The sequence below is a fragment of the Schistocerca serialis genome, chromosome 11 (assembly GCF_023864345.2).
Source record: "Schistocerca serialis cubense isolate TAMUIC-IGC-003099 chromosome 11, iqSchSeri2.2, whole genome shotgun sequence".
Classification (NCBI taxonomy): Eukaryota; Metazoa; Arthropoda; class Insecta; order Orthoptera; family Acrididae; genus Schistocerca; species Schistocerca serialis.
Genome location: NC_064648.1, coordinates 144,330,994 through 144,348,009, shown reverse-complemented (window position 1 = coordinate 144,348,009; position 17,016 = coordinate 144,330,994). Strand labels below are relative to the sequence as shown.

The 17,016-nt window shown below is 44.9% G+C and overlaps 1 protein-coding gene across 1 annotated transcript in view; it reads left to right on the top strand.

Annotated features, from left to right (window-relative positions):
* The window catches only part of LOC126427409 (uncharacterized), a 284,724-nt gene that overhangs the window by 171,336 nt on the left and 96,372 nt on the right, over window positions 1-17,016 (top strand). Inside the window, exons 3-4 of the mRNA XM_050089779.1 lie at window positions 7,217-7,503; window positions 12,970-13,205. Coding sequence (XP_049945736.1) covers window positions 7,217-7,503; window positions 12,970-13,205 — 523 coding nt within the window. The remainder of the gene's footprint in view (window positions 1-7,216; window positions 7,504-12,969; window positions 13,206-17,016) is intronic.

The window sequence follows — 17,016 nt, the reverse complement described above, 5'->3', positions numbered from 1 at the left end:
CTTTTCAGAAGATACGTCATAAATATTGAGCTACGTGAAAACGGAACTGCAGGGTGATATTCGCTAAAGGTACCTATGAAATCGAGTATAGATACCTGTGTGAAATATACTAAATTATGTTCGTAATATACACTGGTGTCCAAAATTAAAGCAACAAACCGTTATTTCCCAGTTCTGTGTCTAATTCAAGATATAATTATGTCAACAGACGCCATTACTATCACGGAAGATGGCATTCCCGTCAGCGGATAACCATGCCAACGATGATGCCAGGGCACCTATCAAAAATGGTCCAAATGGCTCTAAGCACTATGGGACTTAACATCTGAAGTCATCAGTCCCTTAGAACTAAGTAAACCTAACCAACCTAAGGACATCACACACATCCATGCCTGAGGGAGGATTGGAACCTGCGATTGTAGCAGCCGCGTGGTTCCGGACTGGAGCGCCTAGAACCGCTCGGCCACCGCCGCCGGCACGGCACCTATGAAGCGGGGTAGTGTTTGCCGGGTAGCCCCATATCCACAATCACTGTGTACGCAGTCACAGACGGTACAGTTTGGCTCAGAGAAGATTCCTATCAGACTCTCTGCGATGGAGGGCCATAGGAAGAATGGAAGCAGGACAGACGCCAACTGATGTGGACCAATGGCTTAGTGTGAGTCGTAGTGTTGTTTCTCGTTGTGGTGTGCGTACTGTAAGACCTTCGGTACACACACCATCAGTTTATTTGACCTGTCACTCTAACGAAGTAGGCGAGTGTCAGCAATATGTCTTGTGGTCTTATCGTGGCGTGTTTATCTTCTGCCGTTAGGTCAGACGATAGAAATGCCACTTGCACGCTTAGAGTAGCAGATCGACGGTGACCAACTTTAAACAGGACTTGATTAATTTTCACACACTTTTATTAAAATAATAGCAAGCATAAAAATAACTTGGTTCTGGACGCTATTTACAATTGACAATCTGAAGTTCCTTTGGTCTTGGTATGCTAATGTTATTCTCACATATCTCTGATACTTGACAAAGTGTCTATTCATTTATCTTCATGGCTATGTACAGGAATATGGTAATCTTATTAGGCGCAGACTGAAACTTGACTACAGACTAATTCAGACTGATGCAGTCTGACTAATCGGAGGTCTGTACACTCGTTATAATACCTCGAGCGTTCAGGTATCACTGCGCGAGTGTCATGCGCGAGAAGAAAAGGGTCTACGTTAGCAGTAATCTCATTGGCTACGAGACATATTAATACGCGAATCGGCGGAAGCAGAATTATGTCCGTCTCTAAGGCAGTGCCATCTCGTAGTGCGGAGACGGACGAGCGCTGCGCCTGCACTGTTGTGCTTAGCGGGGCACGCTCTAGTGGGAAAGTTGTGTACGCGCTGACTACGCAGGACTATGTACACAACACTCTTATGAGGCGATAGATCATAGAGACCGAAACTGAATCCTGGAGACCAGGACAGGGCCGACTATGTGTGACATCAGACAGAGTGGACCATTATTTGGCTGCAGGGGCATGACGGTACCGCCTTAGTACTGCACAGCAATTGACATCTGACCTCGCAGCATCCACAGGACGTGTTCAATAGAGCAAACGGTGTACTGAAGGCTGCGGCAGAGTGTTGGAGACGTGCTGTATGTGTACCTCTGACGCGTCTTCACAGAAGGGAACGTCTAGGGTGGAATCGTCACTATGCCATCTGGACGGTAGAACCGAGGGGCAATGTCCTTTTCAGAGATGAGTCCCGATTTCGTGTGAAGAGTGATTCTCGACGGATTCACATCTGACAGCCAAACATTGTGGAAAGAGACCAATATCGAGGAGGATGTCTAATGGTGTGGGCAGGGATTATGCTCACCACTCGAACATCTCTTTGTGAAATTATACGGGTGCGTCAGTAAGGTTTAACTGCTGTCAGGTATTGTGACAAGGTCTTGGGACCTCTTGCGCGGTTGTTGCGAGACGCTTTGGGCCCAGACTTGGTACTGATGGACGATAATACTGGACCTCATAGAGCACAGGTGGTTGATGTTTTCTTGGAAGACACTGCACGCATGATGTGGCCTCCTCACTCTCCCGATCTGGATGCCATAGAGCATGCGTGGGATGCACCATGCAGACAGGTTGTATCACGTCAGCATCTCCAAGACTCGAGAGCAGCTCTCTGGAAGAACGGGCGTTATTGGGTCAACATGAGACTGATGACATCATTTACAGTATGTCCCGTCGTTTTCAAGCCTGAATTGCCGCCGGACGTGGTCACAACCAATTGTATGTATTGTATGTTAACTGGGGACCTAGAAAAGACAGAGAGGCTCTGTCCCCACCGCAGCCACAGTGGTCCACAACCCCACGACGACTACCGCAGTCCACTTCACCCCTCCGCTGCCCCACACCGAACGCATGGTTATTGTGTGGTTTGGCCCCTGGTGGACACTCCCCCTCCCAAGCCGGCCAGAGTAGCCGAGCGGTTCTAGGCGCTAATGGATGTGTGTGATGTCCTTAGTTCTAGGGGACTGATGACCTCGGAAGTTAAGTCCCATAGTGCTCAGAGCCATTTGAACCATTTGGACCCCCCCAGCAAACGTCTCACACCAGACGAGTGTAACGCCTATGTTTGCGTGGTAGAGTAATGGTGGTGTACGCGTATGTGGAGAACTTGTTTGCACAGCAATCACCGACATAATGTAGCTGAGGTGGAATAAGGGGAACCAGCCCGCATTCGCAGAGGCAGATGGAAAACTGCCTAAAAACCATCCACTGGCCGGCCATCTCACCGGACCTCGACACAAGTCCGCTGGGCAGATTCGTGCCGGGGACCAGGCGCTCCTTCCCACTCCAGAAAGCCATGCATTAGACCGCTTGGCTAACCGGGCGGGCCCTCACAACCCATACTGAGCACATTAACCAGTGGTCAGAATTTGTGTAGAAATCCATTAAATTGGAGAACAACGCAGAACGTTATGCATGTTGCAGTTGCTTACGTTCTGTATTCTTTACATTGTTTCTACTATTACATGTTTGTACTATTTTGTGGTGGCAAAATAAACGCAGTCTTGCAAAATTTCCGATTGTTGCTTTAATTGTGGACACCAGTTTGTGTCACATACGCGTGTTCTGGCAAAGCCACAGGTTAAAAACTCCTCTTAAACCACTGGGTCAATTCCAAGCAAACTTGGTAGATATATGACTTACTGTCTCGAAAGAGATACTGCAGGGGTAAGAACCACCAGCCTACAATGGCTGGGGGGGGGGGGGGAGGTGCGAGGGTGGGGCGGGGGGATGATTTGGAGAAAGAAAGTGGGGAGGAAGAGATGGACCCAGATAAGTGGGAGGAGGGGGTGTAGAGAGAAAGAAAGATGGGAGAGGAGGATATGATCTGAGAAAGGAAGAAGGATGAGATGGACGGAGAGAAGGCGGGAGGATGAATGGATGAAGAAATGTAGGAAGAAGGAGTTGGACACAAAGGGAAGGAGGAAATGGACTAACAGGATTGGAATACATATCCTCACAATGCCAGGTCCTAGGCTAGTATGTGATAGCCGGCCGATGTGACTGAGTGGTTCTAGGCGTTTCAGTCCGGAACCGCACTGCTGCTACGGTCGCAGGTTAGAATCCTGCCTCGGGCATGGATGTGTTTGATGTCCTTAGCTTAGTTAGGATCAAGTAGTTCTAAGTTCTAGGGGACTGATACCCTCAGATGTTAAGTCCCATAGTGCTCAGAGCCATTTGAACCATTTGAAGCATATGATAAATCACAACAGGACCCATGTTTTCAATAATACAAGAACTTAAATATGAAATATTAAACAATTAAGTTATCAGAGAAGATAATCACAAGCAGATTCACAACTAAATGGGTGCTACATTTGAAAAACATGTTACATCTCTAGAGAAAAAATGTATGTAAAAAGTTATTGTAGATATAACATAAAATCATTGTTTACATGGCGCCTATTATTAAATTATTCAAAGTAAATCATTATTGTGGTATAATTTTGGTAGTAAATTGCCGATTTATGTGGGAATAAATAACAGTAGCAGCATCGTGCCACAACACAGCCCGGTGGGGATAGTATTATGCTTTGGGGAACGTTAACCTGTGCTTCTGTGTGGTCTGTGATAGTAATCGAAGACATCATGGCAGCTATGGACAACATACACATAAATCGCGGTCATATGTGTCCCTCCATCATGCGGATCTCCCTGACGGTGAAGGCATTTTCCAGCAGAGTAACTCTCCGCATCACAATGCCAGTATGGTGCTACAGTGAACTGAAGAGCATGACAATGAACTCGCATTGATGACATGGCCACGCAGTTCGCCTGACCTGAAACTGAGGGCATATCTTGGACGCTATTAGTCGCCAGCTTCATGTCCACAAACGACCGACAAGTATAAATGGCAGATTGAAGCGATGAACGAAAATTTGTAGGAAGGCTTGGATTCAAACTCAGGTCTGCTGCTCCCTACGCAGATGCTCTAACCAATACACCACCCTGGCACAGTGGCTTTGCACAACTGCAAGGACTACCCTAGCACACCTCCATCCTCAATCCAAATTCTCATTCACGCCTCAACCGACTTGGTATTCCCTGTAAACTCAAACACCATTGCAGAGGCTCTCCAAGTGTATTGCAATAAGAACTCAGCATCGAACGAAATGGAGATTCCTGGTGTTCACTGTACCAGGGACCCTGGTCCAGGGTGGCATAGTGATTAGCGCATCAGCCTAATGAGCAGGAGACTTGGTTCGAGTACCGGCCTTGGAACAAATTTTCATTTTTCACTTTAGTCTGCATGTATACACCGCGTAAGGTCTTGGGAACTATGTAGTTTCATTTTACTAACCACCTTATGCCTGGGTTTCAGGTAGGAACCCCCATTTCATTCGATGCTGAGGTGCTATTCCAGGAGGGAGACATACTAGGTAATCTGTGCAGTTGTGGCGTAATAATTAGCACAACTGCCTAGTGAGCACCAGACACAGGTTCGAATCCTGGCCTTGGAAAATACTTTCATTCGTCAGTTCAGACATACATAATAGATATTTGAGACTTGAAAAGGTCTCTGGAATTATATAGCTTCATTTGATCACCAACAAGTAGTTTACTAGAACTGCATGACCGGTGCAATAAACATATTTTTTTTTTTATTTTGCAAGTCTAGTTCCGTAGGATCAAATTGAGGAGCAAATCTCCAAGGTTTTCGAACCTGTCAGTAAATGAAATTACAACATAAAAGTAAGAACAAATGAAATGAAATGTTTATGAACCCAAAAAAAGACTAGCTATAAGTTTAAGTAAACGCAGTCAACAATAAAGCATAGGGATCAGCTAAATTTTCCACGGAACTCTTATACAGAATAGAAGGAGTGGCCTATGAGGAAACTCTTCGGTTTTGATTTGAAAGCGCGTGAAATAGTGCTAAGATTTTTGAATTATTGTGGTAGCTCATTGAAAATGGATACACCAGTGTACCACACACCTTTCTGCACAAGAGGCAAGGAAATGCAGTCCAAATGCAGATTGGATTTCTGACTAATATTAACTGAATGAAAGTTGCTAATTCTTGGGAATGCAGTGATATTGTTAACAAGAACCGACAGTATATATATATATATATATATATATATATATATATATATATATATATATATATATGTGTGTGTGTGTGTGTGTGTGTGTGTGTGTTGAGAAGCCAATGTCAGAATACACAGACTAGTGATCAGGGGTTGAAAAGAGGTTCACGAACTTACACAACTTAATGCCTGAACTGCCCATTTCTGAGCAAAAAATATCCTTTAAGAATGGGAAGAATTACCCCAAAATATAATACCAGAAGCACTCCGTCTTCAGGCCACGAGTGGCGTACCGGGACCATCCGACCGCCGTGTCATCCTCAGTGGAGGATGCAGATAGGAGGGGTGTGGGGTCAGCACACCACTCTGCCGGTCGTTATGATGGTATTTTTGACCGAAGCCGCTACTATTCGGTCGAGTAGCTCCTCAATTGGCATCACGACGCTGAGTGCACCCCGAAAAATGGCAACAGCGCATGGCGGCCTGGATGGTCACCCACCCAAGTGCCGACCACGCCAGACAGCGCTTCGGTGATCGCGCGGGAGCCGGTGTATCCACTGCGGCAAGGCCGTTGCCTACCATATGACATAAGCGAATGAAAATAAGCAAATTAGCCTAATATTCATGTCGAACGACCACTTACATCAGATACCTTTCGAATAGTAAAAATGGCAGCATTAGGTCTTTGAACAAGATCCTGAACGTGGGCGTTCCACGACAGTTTACTATCTATCTGAACACCTAGAAACTTTAACTGTTTCACTAATCATATGCCCATACTGTGAATTTGAAACTTTGGGTTTTGTTGAATTGGGTGTTAGAAACTGTGAAAAATGAGTCTTACTGTGATTTAGTGTTAGTTTATTTTCTACAAGCCATGAACTTACGTCATGAAGTGCACTGTTTGAAACAGAGCCAGTGTTACACAGAACACCTTTACTACCAAGCTAGTGTCATCAGCAAACAAAAATATTATAGAATTATCTGTAATATTATAGGACATATCATTTACATTAATAAGGAACAGGAGAGGCCCTAACACTGATCCCTGGGGCACCCCCCACTTGACTGTACCCCACTCAGACCCCACACAACAGCTATTCTCAACACAGTGAATAAAGACCTTTTGCTGTTTGTAGTCAAAGCAAGAGGTAAAGCAATTGTGAGCTACTACCCGCATTCCATAATGGTCCAACTTATAGAGCAATATTTTGTGATCAACACAATCTAACGCCATAGTTAAATCGAAAAAAATGCCTAGCGTTCGAAACCTCTTGTTTAACCCATCCAGTACCTCACAGCCTTTTCAATAACTTTAGAAAACATGGGTGGCATAGAAATAAGTCTAAAATCTTGTGCCACATAGCTCTGGAAATCTAGCAAAGACTTGTTGAGTCCCTGCCACGCAGGATCGCTGCTATCTTGCGTTCAAAATGTGGATCAATACGCTACTGACAGGTTCTGGCTTGTCAGTGGGTGCTACAGAGCTCAGAAATTGCGAATACGACACCCACGCCTGTCTCAGTGGATCGTATTCTGCACTAAAGTGCTGGTTCGTGTTCTACACCAAAACGAGTGTGAGCAATGTCCCCTTTCCTTACAGTGTGTGGCCAATGTGTTGCAGAGTTCGCGACTTCCCACCAGAGCCCGCACGCGTCGCGCGCCGCCTCCGACCTGGAGGCGGTGCTGGAGGAGCAGGAGGTGGCGGGGGCGGAGAGCCGCCCCAGCGCTGGCGCAGGCTCGGCCCGCGCCCAGCCCAGCAAGCGAGACGTCGACGTCGACCCCGAGCAGCTGCGAGCCGCCGAGGCCCTGCTGGGGGCGCTGCTCCACCCGAAGGACACTCTGCCGCTGCCCCCGGCCAGGAGAGTCAGCGTGCGGCCGCAGGCCGACATCGGGGTCATAGAGGAGCAGGTAACCGGCGCTGTCCCCCCGTCCCAAATCCCGTTGTACCAGTGACCTCGCCAATACAGTCCGATTTAGATTATAAGTGCCTGCTTGCTTCTGTAACTGTTGTCATCAGAGGTAAAATCAGTTGGATTGTAATGCTTCAGTAATCGACATTTCGACCACTTTGCTTAGGTCTTTATCAGAACCCTTGTCGTTGTCCTCAGTTGGCTTAGTCTCCAGCCTACTTGCTATGATCTTCTTTAGCTCTCTGCTGGTAGTCCCTGATTGGATCACACATCAGCCGACTTGTTGGGATCTTCTTTGGGACTCTTCTGGACGTCCCCAGTTCTCCAAGTCTACAGTTTAGTTACATGGACCTTCTTCAGATCCCAGTTGGCTTAGTCTCCAGCCTACTTCCTATGATCTTCTTTAGCTCTCTACTGGTAGTCCCTGATTGGATCAGACATCAGTCGACTTGTTGGGATCTTCGTCGAGACTCTTCTGGACGTCCCCATTTCTCCAAGTCTAGTTTACATGCAGGGACCTTCTTCAGATCCCAGTTGGCTTAGTCTCCAGCCTACTTGCTATGATTTTCTTTAGCTTTCTACTGGTCGTCCCTAATTGGATCAGACATCAGGTGTCTTGTTGGGATCTTCTTTGGGACTTCTGGACATCTCCAGTTCTCCAAGTCTACAATTTATTTACAGGGACCTTCTTCAGATCCCATTTGGCTTAGTCTCCAGCCTACTTGCTACGATCTTCTTTAGCTCTCTACTGGTCGTCCGTAATTGGATCAAACAGCAGCCGACTTGTTGGGATCTTCTTTGGGACTCTTCTGGACGTCCCTAGTTCTCCAAGTCTACAGTTTAGTTACAGGGACCTTCTTCAGATCCCATTTGGCTTAGTCTCCAGCCTACTTGCTATGATCTTCTTTAGCTCTCTAGTGGTAGTCACTGATTGGATGAGGCATCAGCCAACTTCTTTGGATCTTCTTTGGGGCTCTTCTGGACGTCCCCAGTTGCAGGGACCTTCTTCAGTTGGCTGAGTCTTCAGTCAGTATGCTGGGATCTCCTTTAGGTATCTCCTGGTTGTTCCCAGTTGGCTAAGTCTTCAGCTGAGATCCTAGGATTTTCTTCAGGATTCTTCGTCTTGCTCAGGGTTCATACCTGTATCATGCCACACTCCAAACAACTGCTTCCAAGACCTATATGGTTATGTCTGTGGCATTATCCAGAGAGCTCGTTGCAATACCAAACTCTATACCACAGACATTATTCAATTCTCACTGCAATCTGCAACAACATACGAGTGGCACTCCTGAAGACCGTACCTCTCTCCCAGCACTGCAGTGCCCTCACACTGAGGTCAACATAGAGTTGAACCAGGAAGTGCTCACACCAGTTCGAGACACCAGCTACAGCACTCATCATCATAGTCACAGTTAAAATTTCTGATGAACCTGCACTTTAGTCAAGATTGCATTTTGTACTGCAAGAGAACAGTTTGTTAATCTGTGCATCAGGTGATGCTTTCAGAGTCAAAGACAATTCTAACAAGCAGCCCTGTGGCAAAGAAGTTTGCCAAAGTTAAGTAAATCTATTATTTATTTATGTAATAAAGTGAACTAATATTTAACATGATCTACTTTGATGAGCCTTCTCCCAGAGCAGCCAAAGAACCTGCATGTATGGCCAGACAAAAGTACTTCCATCCGGACACAACAATTTCCTGACTTATATTCATCTTGATGAGTGACATTGTTTTCCAAGTTGAATGCAATTTTAGCCTGCTGTATTTTCCTCTTAGTTTCTTTCCAGTTTCTGCCGTCCCTTGTGATCCCACTTCTGAAATAGGTAAATTCCTCTGTCGCTTCTAAATTCTCTCTTCCAATTCTCATTTGTTGAGCTTCATGACAACATACCATATAGTAGTCACCACAGAAATTTCTCAGTTCTGCAAATCACATCTTTAAATACTGAATGCTGTAGAAACTTCATGCATTACTGTGGGACAACACATCCAAATGGTGACGTGCGTTGCTGTTTGTACTTGTGTGACATACTTCACTCTCTTATTGCTGATTACAGGAAACTGTTTATACATTTGTATCTTCAACGTAACCAGCTACTGTTTACGAATAATTTATCTAAGTTTAGCTAATGTTTTTGCTTTTCCTCGTTTGGAATTCGCCAGATACTGTATATCAGTAACTGTGGTTGCAAGCTGCTAAAAGTTTGCATCACCATGTGGCTGTACGGTCCCATATTAATGTGCGACGTTTTAACAGCTTTAGCCCGTATGTCATTTACACATACACTGTCTATTTTAACCTCATGCCACCTGTGAATCAAATATACAATAAAACTGTTACAAGGTTGTCACTCTGCTTGCATAGGCTGTATGCCTAATCTAAGTGATATATATGATGGATGCCCCGCCTAAGAGTCATCAGGTGCATTGTCTCTGGTGTTCTGACAGATGTTTGCAATTCCATCTTTGGTGGAGTCAATTTAAACGAATAGTGCTCATCACATCCTTCATGCGACGCTGAGTGTCGATGGACAGCGTTGGTTTGGTTCCCATTACAAATAAAATTGTTTTTGAACAGCAATTTTATGTGCCTGTTCGATAGAGTAGTCGCATATTAGTCTAGAGCAGAAGTTGTTTTATCGATAGGCATAAACAGAGGCAGTAAGGCGTGACGAAAAACCTGTACTCCAGCCGCTATAGGACAGATGTGGCCCATGCTGAATGCATGCAGAAAAAAATGGCTCTGAGTAGCGTGGTTCCAGACTGTAGCGCCTAGAACAGCTCGGCCACTCCGGCCGGCTTGCATGCAGCAGCACTGCTCAGTTGCTGCTAGAGTTCTTACTGCCTCTGTTTACGCATATCGGTAAGACGACTGTTACTAACAGAGGCAGTAAGAGGCGAGGATTAACTGGAACTCCAGCAGCAACTGAGCAGCACTGCTGCACGCAGTCAGTGCGGGCCAGGGCTGTGCTGTCACTGCTGCAGTACCGTTTATTCCTTGCACCTTACTGCCTCTGTTAATACATATCCATAAAACAACTGGTGCAAAATTTTTTTCAATGATATGCATTAACGGAGACAGGAAGACACAAGGAATAGCCAGAACTACAGCAGCAACTGAGCAGCGCTGCTGCATGCAAACAGCACAGGCTTGGGCAGTGCTGTCGCTGCTGGAGGACCGTTTATTCCTCGCATCTCACTGCCTGAATATTCCACAATGTCCCACAACAATTTCTGCATTGAAACTTCCTGGCAGATTAAAACTGTGTGCCGGACTGAGACTCGAACTTGTGACCTTTGCCTTTTGCGGGCAAGTGATCTACCCAAGCACAACTCACACCCCGTATTTTCTGTAGTTATTCGACTTTATGATCACATGTAGCAATTAAGTACTGCAATGTCCTGCAGGCTAATAATGACTAGACTGAAGTTTTTAAACACTTTAGTTGTTAATGTTAGCAAAAACCAAATAGTTTAACTTCACTTCAACAGTCACTTGGACTGTTTCAGCATTAGGGACAGGGACCTGACATTGGTTACGTGACACAGAATAATGATAACAGACATATATTGCATCACTGTAATAAAGTTACTGACTGAAGCACTCCGTACGGCCCTAGAGATTCCTTACACTGCCGGGAGTTGTTGAAGTGATGATTGGCTGTGTCGGTGGCACTTGGTCTGTAATTTTTTTTGAGGGGATGTCAATAAATTAGATCAATTCACATTATGCATGTTGAAATATGCAACTGCTACAATTCTATCGATTTACTGTATATGAATCAGTAGAATTTGTAGAATTATTTTACACATTTGACTTACAAAAGAAATATACCCCGTAACAACATTCAATAGAAATAATGAATACATATTAACTAGTGCAATAATCCTACTACATTAATCTTTGCATAGAGTACATGAAAGTTTTCTATTTGTTTAATTTTATGAACTGAAGCTAGAGTAAACTGAAATGTTATACTTTATAACTCGCATATCTGTCTTGTTCTGAACCATACAAGTGATGTGATAAAATGAGTCTCCGAAACTGAAACTATACAAATGCTTTTTATTTAACTTCAGCAAAGTGATTAGAAAACGTAAGTGTATATTAAATAATCTGTTCATTGAAATTCCCGTGATACAGTACAGTGGATTGCTGCAATGTGTGAAATCGCAACAAATGACTTGCAACACACAGAGTTAACAAGAATGAAAATGTTGTATAAATTACTACTTAAATTTTGAAAGAATAAATCACCCAGGTGTTTCTATGAAAATGTCATGTGAATCTACGTGCGCAAATTGTGTAAATAAATTACCAAATGCTGAATAATACATTTGTAAATGTAACAGCGTGAGAACAAGATTGTCTGCAAATCAAGTGCAATCTGAAATGACCTACACTTAAACTGACCTGATAACGAATTCTGAAAAGCAAAGTTGACCAAATGATCTGACAGTAACCCGACTGTAATGTAAAACTCGCCATAATAATTTTTCTTGGCTTACCTGTGGCTGTGAAAACTTGGTACTTCTCACAGTGATGAACATAAGAGATGCAGTAAGCAACTTGAATGGAAAGGAAAGGAAAGTGCAATGAAAGGACATGCAGCTATTCTAAATAGATTCTGCTTTGGTTTTGCTTTGTGCATCTGTGTTCCGGTCCATGCAATGTGGCGACACACATAATCAGAAAATATGATTCTCTTATGAGGCGACGATGTTGGAATTTGAAGTTACTAAATGATCGAAGGAAAACTGACATTCAAAAAACTATGTTGCAAAAACTGAAATTCATTGTCTGACTTGCAATCATCTCTACCAAAATTATTTTTTATAACAAACATTGCTTTGTCAAGGTATTAATTTCTTTGATAAAGGAGTGGTAAAATCTATTATTACTGAGTGCAAGCCATGTGAGTAGAAAAATTTAGTAACTCATGCCTCAACAATGAATCTGACTAACACAAACCAATAAAGAAAACTTGGACTAAAAACTTCCATTATTCCAACACATCACAATAATGTGCACACAAACAGAGCAGCAACAACATTACCTCATAATCCACACCTGTCAACCTAATTCATCCTTATCTGTATCTTTATCTGTGTGCTCTACAAGCCATTTCCATGTGATTGGTAGCACAGCCAACACCCAATATTCACTCTAGCGTACCTTAGAATGCTTACTGCAGTGACAGTACTACTCGCAACTGAAGAATGCACTGCTTGCATGCAGAACATTCGTGTAGTGACATATTAACTATTGAAAACTACTGTTTGAAAAATATTTTGCAGGCAAATGTGGAATATGACACATCGAGTTAAAATATAAGGCTCTCATTACTGTCCCTGAATAGAAAAAATAGGATAGAAATCTCACAAGTGTTAGTGTTGTAACATCAGTGATATAAAGTGAATTCGAAATGTAACCGTGTGATGCCGTTCTGATCTGTGCAGCCAGTGGGCGTGGACGAGAAGCGCATCATGTCTAAGAAGAAGACCCTGTCGACCAGCACATCGACGTCCTCCTCCTCCTCATCATCCAGCTCGGTGTCCAGCAAGAAGCCCTCCAGGCGCCGGCCGGAGCCCGCCGAGGTCGAGGTGGAGGTGATGCCCGCCGCCGTGGCAGGCGTGGCCCCCCGCGGCGAGGGGGGCGTGCCCCCGCTCAAGGGCATCCTGCTGCCAGAACACAGGTAGCGCCACTACTCTGCTCCACTACACAAATCTGACTGTGGTTTTTGGTACTCTCCTGCTTTTCGACTGGCCTGCCCACCTTTCCGTATCATTCTATCAGCATGACCCGACAGCCTCAGTAGTCTTCCAGCCTTCACCCTGGCTTCCACTGCAGCACCAACCTAACCTGTTTCTGAAAACTGTATGATATAATTCAAATCAAGTTGCAGCGCTTTTCATAAATATGAGATCAACTGCGACCAGTCGATCTACTCCAAATCAACTGCTTAAGATGGAAACTATTAACTATAACCTAAAATTGTATGTAATAAAAACCAGTTCTGATATAACAGAACAGTCACTTTTGGCCACTAGACAGAATTACGTGAAATTATCCATCCCCTTCTATGTCGACCTTTTTCTTGTATTTACTTTGTCAGTGTTCTTTGTGTGTCCAATGTTTTTAAATTTGGTTTCATTTTTAGAAATTACCTCATTTTACTAACAAGTGCTGGAAGTATTAATCACCTCTTCTTCGAAATGACATAGCGTGTTTTGTTGAGGATAGCTTCCAACCCTGCAAAGGTTGAAATGACAACACTTCTCATCTTAACAATTGCAATACCAAGGAGGGGTGGGAGGAAAGAGGGGGCGGTGTGTATTGTGTATTGAACTGGGGATCTAGAAACGATGGAGAGACTTCGTCCCACAGCAGCCCTCAGTCATTCACAACCCCACAACAGGCCACAGCAGTCCACCCACCCCACCGCCGCCCCACACCTAACCCAGGGTTGTTGCACAATTTGGCTCCCAGTAGACCACCCCAGGAACATCCCATACCAGACGAGAGTAAGCCCAGATGCTTGCGTAGAGGAGTAATTATGGTGTACACCCATGTGGAGACTGTTTGCGCAGCAATCACCTACATAGTGTAACTGAGACAGAGTAAGGGAACCAGCCCTCATTCGCCACGGTAGATGGAAAACCGCATTAAAAACCATCCACATGCTGGCCAGCACACCGGACCTCGACACTAATCTGCCGGGTGGATTCGTGCCGGGGACCGCCATGCCTTTCCACTCAGGAAGCAGCGTGTTAGACTGTGTGGCAAGGGGGGATCCTTTACCCCCACCTCTTGAAAATAATGTAGTCAACAAATGTTTATTGCTTTTACTATCAGATTCAATAATTTTTTAAAATTTTCAGTTATACTCAATGCAAAATTTAAATCTTTGTGGTAGAGGTGACCTTGCACAATCAATGAAATCTTCAGTATTTTTAGGTTCAGGACCCTACTTACATATCAACAACTCTATAAAAAGATTTGAGTGAGTAAAATGAACAACAATTACCGAAATTTGTGTTTTTAAGTTGTTGTTATGTTGTTCATAAAGTACACCTCTTCCCCCTCCTCTCAGTAGTGTACTAAGAGTGTGATAAAAGACATTTTCAGGTTATTGACCTAACTTACACATCAGCACCGCTTTAAAAAGTATGTTGTTAATACGGTAACAACAATTAATGAGATCTGTATTTTTTTAAAAAAATTTAGATTTGGCGTAGAATACCTTGTGACCCCCCCCCCCCCCCCTCTCCTCTTGCTAACACACATTACTGAAACTGCCTTGGTATTGCTAGGGTTTTTATCTCCACACTTTTTTTAGAAACACCTTTTGAAGCGATTGGTGGATTTCAACTGAAGCAGGAGGTCAAAGGATATCGCTCCCGACAACCACACTGTCCAATCACACTAATGTCACCACCCGCAAAATTCCGGAACAGCCACCTTTTGCAACGCCGGCCGCTACTAGACACGCAGGAAGGGAGTGCATGAGGTTCTGGAGGGTACCAACAGGGATGTAGAGCCATGCTTGGTTTCTCTGTTGAGGATCCACAGCATGAACGGACTGACTAAGGTGGTCCCGCACCTTCTCAGTTGGGTTTAAATGTGAGTAAATGGTGGGGGAGGGAGTACTGTAAACTCATCCTGGTGCTCTTTGAGCTGTATGCATTGTCCTGTTGGTAGGTGCCATCAAGCCAAGGAAAAACTAACTGGATGCACATGGTCCCCCACAGTGGATGCATACTTGAGATGGTGTAGTGTGCCTTCCAGAATACTGATGATGTCACCTGGCAAATGCCACTAATACCTTCTTCAGAACATGATACCCCTCCACCAGCCTGGACCCTTCCAATGATCGTTGCAGGGAGATTGCATCTGTCCGATTGAATGTAAAATGCGATTCTTCTGCAAAGGCCACTTGTCGCCAATCAGTGGAAGTGCATGTAAACTCCACACTTGGTCGCCAAAGAATGGCAGTTAGCATGGGTGGATGAACCAGACGCCCACTGCAGAGACCCATACACAGCAATGTTCATTGAACTGTCTTAGAGGAGACAGTGTTAGTCACTGATGAACGGCAGTTGGCATGGGTGGATGAACCAGGTGCCCACTGCAGAGGCCCATACACAGCAATATTCATTGAACTGTCATAGAGGAGACAGCCTTAGTCACTGATGAACGGCAGTTGGCATGGGTGGATGAACCAGGTGCCCACTGCAGAGGCCCATACACAGCAATATTCATTGAACTGTCATAGAGGAGACAGCCTTAGTCACTGATGAACGGCAGTTGGCATGGGTGGATGAACCAGATGCCCACTGCAGAGGACCATACACAGAAATATTCATTGAATTGTCATAGAGCAGACAGCCTTAGTCACTGATGAACGGCAGTTGGCATGGGTGGATGAAACAGGTGCCCACTGCAGAGGCCCATACACAGCAATATTCATTGAACTGTCATAGAGGAGACAGCCTTAGTCACTGATGAACGGCAGTTGGCATGGGTGGATGAACCAGGTGCCCACTGCAGAGGCCCATACACAGCAATATTCATTGAACTGTAATAGAGGAGACAGCTTTAGTCACTGATGAACGGCAGTTGGCATGGGTGCATGAACCAGGTGCCCACTGCAGAGGCCCATACACAGCAATATTCATTGAACTGTCATAGAGGAGACAGCCTTAGTCACTGATGAACGGCAGTTGGCATGGGTGGATGAACCAGGTGCCCACTGCAGAGGCCCATACACAGCAATATTCATTGAACTGTAATAGAGGAGACAGCTTTAGTCACTGATGAACGGCAGTTGGCATGGGTGCATGAACCAGATGCCCACTGCAGAGGACCATACACAGAAATATTCATTGAATTGTCATAGAGCAGACAGCCTTAGTCACTGATGAACGGCAGTTGGCATGGGTGGATGAAACAGGTGCCCACTGCAGAGGCCCATACACAGCAATATTCATTGAACTGTCATAGAGGAGACAGCCTTAGTCACTGATGAACGGCAGTTAGCATGGGTGGATGAACCAGGTGCCCACTGCAGAGACCCATACACAGCAATATTCATTGAACTGTCATAGAGGAGACAGCCTTAGTCACTGATGAACGGCAGTTGGCATGGGTGGATGAACCAGGTGCCCACTGCAGAGGCCCATACACAGCAATATTCATTGAACTGTAATAGAGGAGACAGCTTTAGTCACTGATGAACGGCAGTTGGCATGGGTGCATGAACCAGATGCCCACTGCAGAGGACCATACACAGAAATATTCATTGAATTGTCATAGAGCAGACAGCCTTAGTCACTGATGAACGGCAGTTGGCATGGGTGGATGAAACAGGTGCCCACTGCAGAGGCCCATTCACAGCAATATTCATTGAACTGCCATAGAGGAGACAGCCTTAGTCACCGATGAACGGCAGTTAGCATGGGTGGATGAACCAGGTGCCCACTGCAGAGACCCATACACAGCAATAT